Source organism: Carlito syrichta, unplaced genomic scaffold, assembly GCF_000164805.1.
Source record: "Carlito syrichta isolate Samal-C Ts95f unplaced genomic scaffold, Tarsius_syrichta-2.0.1 Scaffold302386, whole genome shotgun sequence".
NCBI lineage: Eukaryota > Metazoa > Chordata > Mammalia > Primates > Tarsiidae > Carlito > Carlito syrichta.
This window is the reverse complement of record NW_007246482.1, coordinates 386,798-398,673: the sequence shown is the minus strand read 5'-3', so window position 1 is coordinate 398,673 and position 11,876 is coordinate 386,798. Positions and strand designations below refer to the sequence as shown.

General features: G+C 52.5%; 1 protein-coding gene across 1 annotated transcript in view; it reads right to left on the bottom strand.

The window, feature by feature from the left end:
• Positions 1-7,671: 7,671 nt before the first annotated feature.
• BPI (bactericidal/permeability-increasing protein) overlaps positions 7,672-11,876 on the bottom strand; it is a 28,183-nt gene continuing 23,978 nt past the window's right edge. Inside the window, exons 13-15 of the mRNA XM_008056528.2 lie at positions 10,474-10,537; positions 9,127-9,203; positions 7,672-7,773 (exon numbers count right to left, since the gene is read on the bottom strand). Coding sequence (XP_008054719.1) covers positions 7,672-7,773; positions 9,127-9,203; positions 10,474-10,537 — 243 coding nt within the window. The remainder of the gene's footprint in view (positions 7,774-9,126; positions 9,204-10,473; positions 10,538-11,876) is intronic.

Below are 11,876 nucleotides of genomic sequence, written 5' to 3'. Positions count from 1 at the left end.
GTGGGCTGAGTCCAGTGCCCTTACATAATCCAGGCCCAGAGCTAGGGGTGGGTCCTGAGGGAGGGCGGCTCCTGGAAGCGGGAAGGGGAGGCACAGGGGCTGGAACACCTTACGACACCACTGGGGTCACGGGTCATATTCAGAAGCCAGTTGTCAATGCCCAGATCAGAGAGCGAGTTGTCCTGGCCCCAAGAGATCATCCCTGCCCACCCTTCCCACAGAAAGACCTCCATTCAGCTCGCCTCATCTCTGCCTGTCTCCTGAGAGCTCAGCTAGGAAGGCCTGGTTTTGTAGACCAGGAAACTAAGGCTCTGAGAAGCCACATTACTCCCTTAAGATCTCACACCCAGCAAATGGCAGGACTGAGACTGAAGCCACATCTGGCGCCATCTAAACTCTCTCTGTGATACTCAACTCTACTTAAAAATTAAATGTTGACCAGGGGCAGTGGTTCACGCCTGTAATCCCAGTACTTTGGAAGGCAGGGGCGAGAGGATTGCCTAAGCCCATGGGGTTCAAGACCAGCCTGGGCAACATGGTGAGACTTCATCGCTACAATAACTCAAAAAATTAGCTGGACGTGGGGGCGCATGCCTATAGTTCCAGCTACTTGGAAAGTTGAAGTGGAAGAATCACCTGAGCCCAGCAGATCGAGGCTTCAGTGGCTGTGAGCATGCCACTGCACTCCAGCCTGGGTGACAGTGTGAGACTCCGACTCAAAAAATAAAATTAAAAATGAAAATTAAATGTTTCCCCCACAGGAAAGCAGGCATTCTCAAACCTCTCTGGTGGCAACATTTTCTGGAAGGCGATTGGCAAATCCTTAAACAGCTGTGTGCCCTGTGATCCCGGAATTCTGCTTCTGGAACTTGCCCCTAACTATGTAACTAGGTCCTTGTGCAAACAAGTCGCTGCACTAAGATGCCATTGCTGTGCTGTGTGAAACAGGGAGGAACAAGCAAGACCCAAACTAGTGTATCCAACAGACGGGCACTGGACAAATGAACTTGACACGTGTTTGAAGTAAGGCTGCAAAATGGGTTCGTTATGGGAATAAACGCTCTTGTAGGGTTGGCTCGCAATGGCATCTTAGAGGAAGGTTCTAATTTTGCTGTTCAAAATAGGTTTCCATGTTTACCGATTGGGAAAAGATTTAGCAAGGAGTTATGAAGGGTTGTCTCTGGTTGGATGGTTGGATTATGGGTGTTTTAAAAAATCTTTTTGTTTGTTGATATTTAAAATTTTTATTTCTTGGGGGTATGGTTCTGGGCATATGTTATAATTGCAGTAAGTAAAGATGATATAATTTCATTTTGGAAATCAAAATTTATAGTAGGGATTGTGCTTCCTTTGTAGAGTTTTGCCCCAGCACTCTATGTTTGTGAGCTTTGCTCTGTCCTCACCTCCAGGAAGCCTTCCCTGACTACCTCCATGTTTCTTGGAATTACAGAAAGGTCCCCCTTTGAGGCCCCAGAATCCCTTGCATTTTTTCCATCATAGTATCAACCACTCTCTGCTTTTTGGTAATTGTAAGTCTTTTAAAAATATGTCCACAAATTAGTTGATACTCCTCCCATCAAAAGATGGAGTCTCTCTCCTTCCCTTGGATGGGTGGGTCTTGGTGACTGTCTCAACCAATCCATGAGGTGGGAGTGACAGGTGCCTTTCCAGTGGGTCACAGATGGCTCTGGAAGACACAAACTTCAGGTCAGAACGTCCCATGTTCAGCACAGGGAGCCCCCCCGCCCAAACCTCTCTGGTCTGTACCGTGTGATTCCTGTCATTGGGGCCGAGGTTTGCCGGTGTTCGCATCTGTCCCACCCACCAGCCTGGCTGGTCCCTGAGGGCAGGACGGAGCCTTCCAGATCCTGCGGCCCCAGCACAACCTGTGGACTGGAAGGAAGCCGGTATTTATCAAACCCTGCTCCGTGCAGGTGCCATGCTGGTGAGGCTGTGAGTCTCCCCTCACCCTGCATGGCACCCCCATGGCGAGGTGCAGATCCTGAGGCTCGGTGGTGTGGAGCCATGTGGGCCACAGCTGCCCAGCAGGGGCTGGAGCCCAGGCCTGGGCTGCCATTCCAGAACGCCGGGCAGCGCGGGCCTCTGGGAGGTGGTGAGCTGAGGCGAGACCCAAGGCTGAGGAGCCAGCCTGTAGAGCCCTGGGCAGGGGGGCTCACAGGCGTGTTCCAGGTACCTGGGGCGCTCTGCTTGCTGCTTCCTGTCCAGGTGGGGAGGAGAGCGGGGACCTCATGGGAACATGGACGTCACTCTTCCTCCGGCTGCAGTTTGAGGATGGCCCCAGCTGGGAGCCGTTTGCGGGGGGTGGGAATGACCCACAGCCGTGACCTTTGGACCTTAGAGCTGCCCAGCAGGCGGCCAGCATGCCATGTGGCTCAGGCCAGGCTTCCGCCCCCCGCAGGCACTCAGCCCTGGCTGAAATCCCTGCTGATGGCCCAGGACCCAGCAGAGGTTGTGGGGAGCAGCGTGACCCCAATGCTGGCCAGAACCTCTGAGCCCTTCTTCTGCCAGGCTGTCCTTCCACTTCCACAAAAGTGGCAGCTGTCACCGCTCCAGCCACCACCCTACTACAGAAAAAACTCTGTCTTAACAAGGTTGGTGTTTACTATGTTCTGACTACAAAAGTCTTGATGGCAAAGACTTTGGAAAACCCAGAATGTGGAGTCCACACTGTCTGGGACCCTGAACAGAGCACAGTAGATAATTGACGAAGGAATGAACAAACTTCACATTTGTCTTTATGGACTCTGAGGCCAGACGGTCTGGGCTTGAGTCCTAGCTCTCCCACCAGATGACCTTGGGCACTCTGTGACTCAGTTTCCTCATCTTTAGTTGGGCTCAATCAAAAGGCAGTATGACAAGAGGTCAGGGGACAAGCACTTTCTCGGCGCCCTTCTCTTGATCGCAGCTCTGGCAGCGGCTGTGGGCTTCCTGGCAACCCCAGCCCCTCCCCACCCCACCCGCTTCTGTGGCTCCTGCTCTCTGGGCCGGGATGCTCCAAGCCTTTCTTGGCTGCTCGGAGCCCAGGGAGGCTAGTCCCAGGTCTGTTCCTGCAAGCTTGTCCCCAACTCTCAAACAGTTTCAAACCCCAGGAGCCATCCAGCTGGGGCCCGCTTTCCCGCCTGGACCTGGCTGGACACCATTGGTGATTCTGAGTGTGGCTTCTGCCTGCCTCCCACAGAAAGCCTGGAATTCTTTTCCAGAGTCTGAACAGGTCTTTAACACGGCTCTGCTCCTGCTGGGCTGTGGGGCCTGGGGCGAACTCCGCCCAAACGCAGACCGGGGCAAGGTCTGGGACAGCTTTCTGGAAATGCTTTTTGGAGAGTGCAGCAAATCCACTCCCCCCCACCACCGCCGGGATCTTGTTTAAGTGTAAATTCTCGTCATCCGGCTGCTTTGTGGGGCTGAGCCTCTCTATTTTAACAAGCTCCCAGGCGCAGCGTTGCTGCTGACCGCAGATTGAACTTCGTGCTTCAGGAGCAAGGGACTAACCAAGCCCCAGGTTCCCTCCAAGCTCAGCAGTTCTGAAACTCCGCTCCCCTCGTGTTCTGTGGCGGTCACACTCCTGACAACATGTCGGCTCTTATTGAAAGAGGCTGATGTCATGAAGGTCTGCAGGTCTCAATCTCTGCAGGGTACTTAGGAGTTGGGGTTTGATATTTATGGCAGTCCCCTGCCCCAGCCCCTGCAGTCATATAGGCACACGTACACACGCTACACATGCATGCAAACACATGCACACACACTATGAGCCCTGAGACATGTGGATTTACAAAATGAAAATAGGAATGCCAATGAATCCTTTGTGGTTTGAAGGCTGGTGTCATCTACTCGGAATGCAGGAGCCCCTGGAACAGGGCTGGCGGTGTGGCTGCGCAGCCCCTCCCCCCAGGAGGAACCTAGGGACTCCAGGACGTCCCATCTCCCCCCCCCCAGCCCGCTCCGCAATTGGCCACATTGAAAGTCCCACAGTAGCCTCATTTCACTGGGCCTTGACAGCTTTGGAGACCCCAAGGAGCTTCTGTCAAAATGAACATTTCTCAGCAAGAAGAGATTTTTCCGCATTTGCCAGAGCCCACCGTACTGACTTCTTTTCCTGATTCCACAGAGCCCTTGTCTTAACAGATGGGAAAACTGAGGCCTGGCACAAGAAAAGGGCTGGCGCAGGCTGCATTGTGAGCCCACTGCTGAACCCGAGAGAAGCCTAGCCCTCTGCTAGCCCAGACATGGAGTCTTGGGTCAGGCCCGTCCAGGCAGACAGCCCTGGGCCGCACTTAGAGAATCACTGACCACATACACATGCGGGTTTCAACCACAGGCCATTCTTACAGTAAATATAATTGAGCACCTACTCTGTGGCAGGCCTCAGGAATACACACATGGCAGGGCAGACACAGTCTTTTCAGTATAGTGAGAAGAACTGGGCTGATTAACACTGGCGCTATCCTAGACTGCTCCTGTCGACTTCTGTATTTTACATGTATTTGATTCTCGTAACAGCTCTATGTAGTAGGTACTGTTATAGCGTTCCCTTTACAGATGAGAAAATCAGAGATGAGAGAATTAAGCCAACTGCCCAAGGTCACACAGCTGGTAAACAGCAGAGCTGAGAATTGAACCCAAGATGTCCAGGACCACAGCTTGTGTCCTTAATCACTGTGCCATGAGCTTAGTTATAGCTCCTTCTTCCTGACAACTTCATGCCAAAGAAGAGGGCAGGGTTTTACCTCTCCTTTTCAGAGGAAGAAATAGAGGACCAGAGAGGGTAAGTATCATTTGCAAAGTCACGCAGCCCGTGGGAGGCCGGGATAATGTTTGAAACCAGGGCCAGTGACTCCAGAGCCCAGGCTCTGAACACTGAGCCAGGCCACCTCAGCCGGCCACACAGCCTCCCTACAGACTCCTCATGTGGAGAGTGAGAGCCACCCTGTCCACCTTTGGAACCCTCCTGAGGACTGAATGGGGTAACGAGCCTGAAGGGATCAACCCAGGGCAGCATGCGTGATATGGCAGCCTGAGGACAGCAGTTACTCTCCATGTGACCCACTTCCCCCTTCCCTCCTCCCGCGAGTTACCCCTCCCTCATATGTAATAAATCAGCATTTCCCAAAGGAGCCTCTAGAGGGCAATGGTTATCCCGGACGGGAAGTGGCTGAATGGTGAGCTTTTGGGCAGTCGGCTGTGGACAATTCTTGTTTTTTCTTTTCTTTTCTTTCTTTCTTTCTTTCTTTCTTTCTTTCTTTCTTTCTTTCTTTCTTTCTTTCTTCCTTCCTTCCTTCCTTTCTTTCTTTCTTTCTTTCTTTCTTTCTTTTGTTTAAAACAATTTTATGGACATATTCCATGTGCCATAACATTCACCTACTTAAAGTGTATAGTTCAATGATTTTATATATTCAGAGAGTTGTGCGACCATCACCACTCTAATTTAGAACATTTCAGCACCACCGTCTGAAGCCCCACTCCGTGACCGTCATCGGAGCAGTCAATGCTCAGCCCGAAGGGAGAGGCTGGTCTGTGGCGGCTCGGCAGGCAGCCCAGCAGCTTCTGGAGGGCGTGGGGATCCTCCGCAAACCCTGGCCCGCAGACCACTGCCCCTCATCAGCTGCCGGAGAGAGGCCCCAGGCACACTGTGCTCCACACACCCGTCTCCAGGTCTAAGAAATAGCTGCATGTTTTCTAGAGTGGAGCGGGAGCCACCCCTGTGTCTTGGAAAGTAGAGGCAGGTGCAAGAAGCCAATTATCTCCAAAGGGAAGGGTACGGGAGGGCAAGGGTCTCTCTGCACTTGCCAGTTGTTCTCCCACAGCAGCCAGAGGGGTCTTTTAAAGCTATGAGCTGGACTGTGACTTTCTCCTGCTCCAGATTCTCCAGTGGCTTCCTTTATCTTTTGGAACAGACACAGTGTCCTGGATACCCTTCCTGGCCTCCCAGCTATCTCATGCTTTCCTCCTGGCCTTACTGGCTATTCTTCTGTTCCTATTTGGGGTCTCCACTAGTCTTTGGAGCATAGAAAAAGACACACTCTCCTGGTGGACAATTAGAGGAAGATTTTTGTTTCCTGAACCTGGTGCCTTTTTACAGAGCACAACCAGTGCAACTGAACACAGCAGGCCTGCCTGAAACATGTCAAGTGCTAAGCCCCCAAACAGACAAGATTCTGATGGCTGGCAGGACTGGAAAGAGCAGGGGCTCTGATGCCAGATAGGGTGGGAGTTCGAGCTTTGCCACTCAGCAGCTGTGCGATCTGGGGGGAGTAGCTCACTCCAAAAGGACCGGATGGTGCCCATCATAGGGCGTGGAGACAGCTGTAAGGATGAGCTGAGATCGTCCATGTCTCTGCTGACTCCTGTGAGTGCTTGATCAAGGACTCTCCCTTCCTGAGTGGCCCTGGAGCCCTAACAGAGAGTCAGTGTTGGCAGACGTGTGTACATTTTTCTTTAAAAATAAAATAAATGCCCTTTATCTGCTCGTCTTTGCTGCAAATGTGTCTCCGATTTTGCCCACCTGGCTGAAGGCTGAATGACAAGAGGTTTCGGCTTGGTGCCCACCCCTTCCACTTTGGCCCTTCTGATGCTTTTAGAAGTCACAACAATGCATTTGAAAGGCTAAACCTGGCCGTGTCGACCCACTCCACAGTCTGCTTCAGTTCTTCAGGTGTGCTGTTGCTTATCCTTCTGACCTCAGACCCAACGCCACCGCGTAGACAGGCCTTCCAGGACTCCTCAGTCAGTTTGAAGCACAAGGCCATAAAACCCATCTCGTGCCCTGAGACAGCCCCACCTGGTGTCCCATGGTAGGAAAGGCCCAAAGCCCCTGGGAAAACTCCCCAGGAGTCCAAAGACAGTCTGCCTTGTGGTGAGCTGGCATCCACACCAGGGCCCAGAGAGTCATGGGGTGCTAATTGCCCCCAAAGATATGGCTGAAGCGGAAAACCTCAGTGACCTTGGTCACTGGCCCAGAGTTCTGCTTTGGGCACAGTGGCTGGACCGGAGAGTCACCCCCCAGGGAGCCCCAGTGTGGGGACGGGAAGACAGGCTGTGCGGGAAGATGTTCAACAGCGACACCGAGTGGTGATGACAGGAACAACAGTCTCAGCCGACTGAGGACTACACAGGAAAACGTCGGCTTTGCAGCCTCGCCGCTCAACGGTGACACCGTGTGGCAGTGGCAAGAGCAACAGCTCGGTGGGCTGATGGGTTCCTTAGACCCTTGTGACGTTAGGAATGTGGACTAAGAAACTCCAAGGACACCGAGAACATGACGCTTTCTGCTCATGTAGGTGTGTGGGGACTCAACAGATTAATTATGGGAAAAAAAGAGGTGACTGTATCTGTGCTGTAAACTGGCGCTGTTGGCACCACTGGATACAGCCAGTGAGTAAATAAATAGATGAACACAAAACAAGAAGCAACACCAACACACAGAATCTGCAGGAAAAGACAGAGGGTTTTTTTTTTTTCTCCGTGAAGTACGCACACACACACAAACTGTCATGGGCACAACTGAAGCACAATTTCTAGAAGAAATACCTGTGCAACCTTCACCCTTGAAAGAAGCTCATACTCCCTAAAACAGACACCACGCAATTTTCCAGTGAACAGGGTTCCCCTGTTGACATCATTCCTGAATCTGAACGAGGGGCTCCTGGTCAAGATCTAGAATGGACCCCTGAGAAACCGGAACGGGCATGACCGGACAGCCCCACCACCCCGGCGACTTCGGGCATAGCGGACATCTGCGCCGAACATCAGGAAATTCTGGGGAGAGATGGGAGCACGTTGTCAGCTGGAGATGACCTGTTTGTGAGTGTGGGGCTGCTGGGGCTTTAAGCAGGCCTTTCTGGAGCCCGCCCGCTGGGAAGGAGCAGAGTGAGCTCTGACTGCTGTCAGGGCTGGTGGGGAGCACTCAGGGTCTCACCGCTGGGGTCTGCATATCAGGGGTTGCCAGCGAATCAGCCAGCACCTTCCCCGGCAGCTGCGCCTTCTCAGACGCCGAGCTCCAGGCTGCTTTGGGGGTTTCATTTGTCATCTCTGCCTCGTGGCAGCTCAAGGGAGCCCTGGCTCCAGTCAAGGCTGCAGAATTCTTTTCTCTGCTCCTCTGTGTCCTTCACTCCGAAGCTTAGAAATGGAGAAATGAAATTGTGCTATGGGGGGAACCCAGTGAAATGTGGGAGCGTGAGGATGCATTTTCTCTGTTTTCTTGGCCACTTTTCCACGGTCTCTCGACCTCACAAGCTCCCTGGGCTAAAGAACTGGGGACTGACAGACTGCACATCGGGGTGAGGGAGAATGAGGAATCCGGGGGACGTGGGGGTTTCCCATGAGGTCCACAGGTGATCAGGACAGCCCTTGGCCAAGGTGAGGACGGCAGTGTGGGGTGATGGTTTTGCTGTGGACATAACAGCTTTGCTGGCATGAGCCAGGCTGAGGAGCCACAGGGAGGAGACATAAGGAAGCCAGAAGTGCACAAGCCGGGAGTTGGGAAAAATAAGAGGGCTGGGCCACTGGGTGGCACACGGTGGCAGTTCAGCCAGAGGGGTTGATGAGAGTGACTGAGCACAGCCAACAGTGGGGGCAGAGGGGAGCCTGGAACCCAGGAGACCTCCAGCTTGCAAAGAAGGAGCAGCGGACACGCAGAGGAGATGGCAACAGCCCAGGGGGCAGCGGGAACCTGGGAAAGGAAGGTGTGCCGAGGCCAGGGCCGTGTCAAATGTGGTGGAGGTCAGGCTGAGCGGAAGCTGCTAGGAGCCCTCTGCGCCGTGTCTAAATCTGCCAGCCACTGACCACGTCTTGGACCCCCCTGTGCCTAGCATGAGTCTGGATGCACAAGAAGGACGCCGTGTGTGTTTGTGAAATACGCACAGGCACCCACCTTATTAAAGAGGCAACTTGGCCACACTGAGTCCCATTTTTGCTGAGTGTGGTGTGGGAATGATCAGCCCTGGTTCTAAGTTGGGGCTGGCTTTGAATCTGGCCTTTGTTTAACACATTCAGCTTTTCTGAACCTCGGCCGCCATCTCTGCTTAGCAACAGCACACACACAGAGGAAGCGTCGCAGCTACCGGTCGATGTTGTTATGGGAGAGTTGTCAAAAGAGACCTGGGGACTCACCTGGTGAGATTGAAGCTCCAGGTTGTAGAGCTGGACCCTGGCGGGCATCGGGAGAGGGAAACCTTTCTGCAGCCTCTCTGTGTTGGAGACCAGAGGTGAGGACCAGGTGGAGGGGAGGCCAGAGCACCAGGGCGGGCAGCCTCCCTGGCCCAGTGTGCCTGGCCGTGGGCAGGGACTGGCATGGGCCTAACCCTGAGAGGGAGGCTGCCCGGAGCCTGCCCTCCCCTGTCCTGCATCAGCCCCAGGACTTGCGTGACTCTTCCCCATGACGGCTGAGGACACAGCACTGCTGGTGTACACCACGCCCCAGCATGGATCTACATGTGCGTGCATGAAGACCCTCAATGTTTAGGATAAAGCCAGAGATGGGCAGCAGCTGGGACCAGCACCTCCCCCACTCCCTATCATGCTGTCATTCTGGCGTGGAACTCGGGGAATTCTAAATTTGAGCCTGGTCTCCCAGGTCCTTATGACGCTACATTTGCCAAGGTAGGAGGTTAGATCATGGGGTAGATGTGTCACACTCTATATGACAGTCTGCTGCGTTAATTTCTTTTCTTTCTTTCTTTCTTTTTTGAGTTGGAGTCTCACTCGGTTGCCCAGGCTGGAGTGCAGTGGCATGCTCATGGCCACCACAGTCTCCACCTGCAGGTTCAGGCGATCCTTCCACCTCAGCCTTCCAAGTGGCTGGAACTACTGCTACCACGCCCGGCTAATTTTTTTGATATAGTGCAGAGACAAGGTCTTGCCAAGTTGCCCTGGTCTCGAACCCGCGGGCTCAGGCAATCTTCTCGCCTCAGCCTCCCAAAGTGCTGGGATTACAGGCTGAGCCACCAAGCCCAGCCTGGGGCATTAATTTTAATGTATAATTATCCTAGCACAGGCTTGTGGGCCTCTATCTGTACTTTGGCCCTGGCTCTTAAAGACTAGGGGTGGGCCTGCCTGAAGCCCTTCACTGGGGTCAGCAGGAGATCCCCTGAGTTTCTTCCAGAATCAGGAAAAGATGACGGGCTCTGGCTTCAGAGCTGGGGTCAAACCCAAGCTCAACCTCTTGCCTGCTCTGTGACCTGAGATGAGTCCCATCATCATTTTGGTCTTCCACGTCCTCCGTGAGAACTGGAGATGATCCTAGTAGTCCTCCATCTCCGGGGCCGTTGTGAGGGCCACGCGATGGAGGAGCCATGGCCACTCAGCCTGTGTGAGTTTCCTCTGTGCTCCATCCCCTTTCTGGTCGGATGCTGCCCGAGATTTGCTTAAGGTGACCAGCCCTCCCACCTGGGGCCAGATGTCAGGTGCCTCTAGGTCGTCAACTCTGCCCTCTTGCCCCAGGACCACAAATTTTCTTACGGTTAACCCTGGGAAGCACAAGCGTGGGCACCACATAGTCCATGAGAGCCTGCAGCAGTTCAACCTGAAACCCAAAGGAGAACAAACCACATCTCAGGGCACCGCAGGGCCAGCCGTCCTCGTCACCCCTGCCCTCTTCCACCCGCACCACTCAGCAGCCTCCCAGCTGGGAGAACCACTGAGATGGACACCATAGTGTGTGAAAACTCAGCAGCCCGATCAGGGTCATGGAGGTGGCTTTTTTGCTCTAATGGTTCCAGACGTAAAGCATGTTCTGGGTGGTGAAGTACAAGGTTTTCCTCCAGCTCACGACAATGATGAGGAAGGTCACCAGAGAGCGTTCAAACCGGGAAAAAACTTGTTTTACCAAAATGCATTTTGTGAAACCCTGCAGACTAGAGGACAGATTGAATCCGCCTTTTGGGGCGGGTATTTGGCAAACCATCAAAAACGTTACAGATGTGTGTGCCTTTTGTGTCAGCAAGCATGCCTCCTAAGGAAATAATGAAGGCAAAAATATGAATGTAAGCATGGTTGCCAAAGAGATACATTTAACCAGAACAAACTAAAAGCAAGCCACATGTCCGGCAACAGGGGAATCACTTGGGGTAGATGGTGATGCATTGTACAACTGTTAAGAATGGTATTGAAGAAATATAATGACCAACACAGAGATATTTGTGATATATTGAGTGAGGAAGAACAGGCTGTAGAAATCACATAATTCCATTTTGTAATTAAACAGACATAGCAAGAGGTCAAGGAGGGTATGTTCCAAATTATTAACTAAGTGATGGAAATATGGTTTTTCTTTCCTTTGTTTTGCCAATTTGCAGGTTCTGGTTGCTCTATAGTACATGTGTCTTGCTTTGAAAATAATTTTAAAAATTCAAAAATAGTATACAACCCTCAAGATGATTTCCTGTAGTGGTGACTTTTACAACTTGTAAATGTATGCATTTTTGTTTCTGGAACAATCGAGTTTCTTTCCCTGGGCTATAATTCCCTGGGCTATCTGAATGTAGGGCCCTCCTTCTTAAGAATCCTAGGAACTTTTTATTTTCTGCAGAAACAGAAGTTAGTTATGGACTTAGGCAAGCCACCAAGAGATCCTTGGTACCAGTAAATCCATGAAAATACAATGAAGTTGCATTCGGTCCTCCTGTTTATTGTAATCTCATTAGATGGAAACGACTGGCTCGATCCATACAGATTTGGAGGGGACATTGGGACAAAGGACTCTGGGGCTGGGTGGCTCACAAGGTACTATGTGGTGGGAGCCGTGGATGTTAGGGTCAACCAGAGACCCAGCAGCAGACTCAGGTCAGTGCGGTGAGACCCTGGCCACAATCACCACACCAGGGCTGCTGATGTAAGACTCAGGGTGGACACAGGGTGGCCAT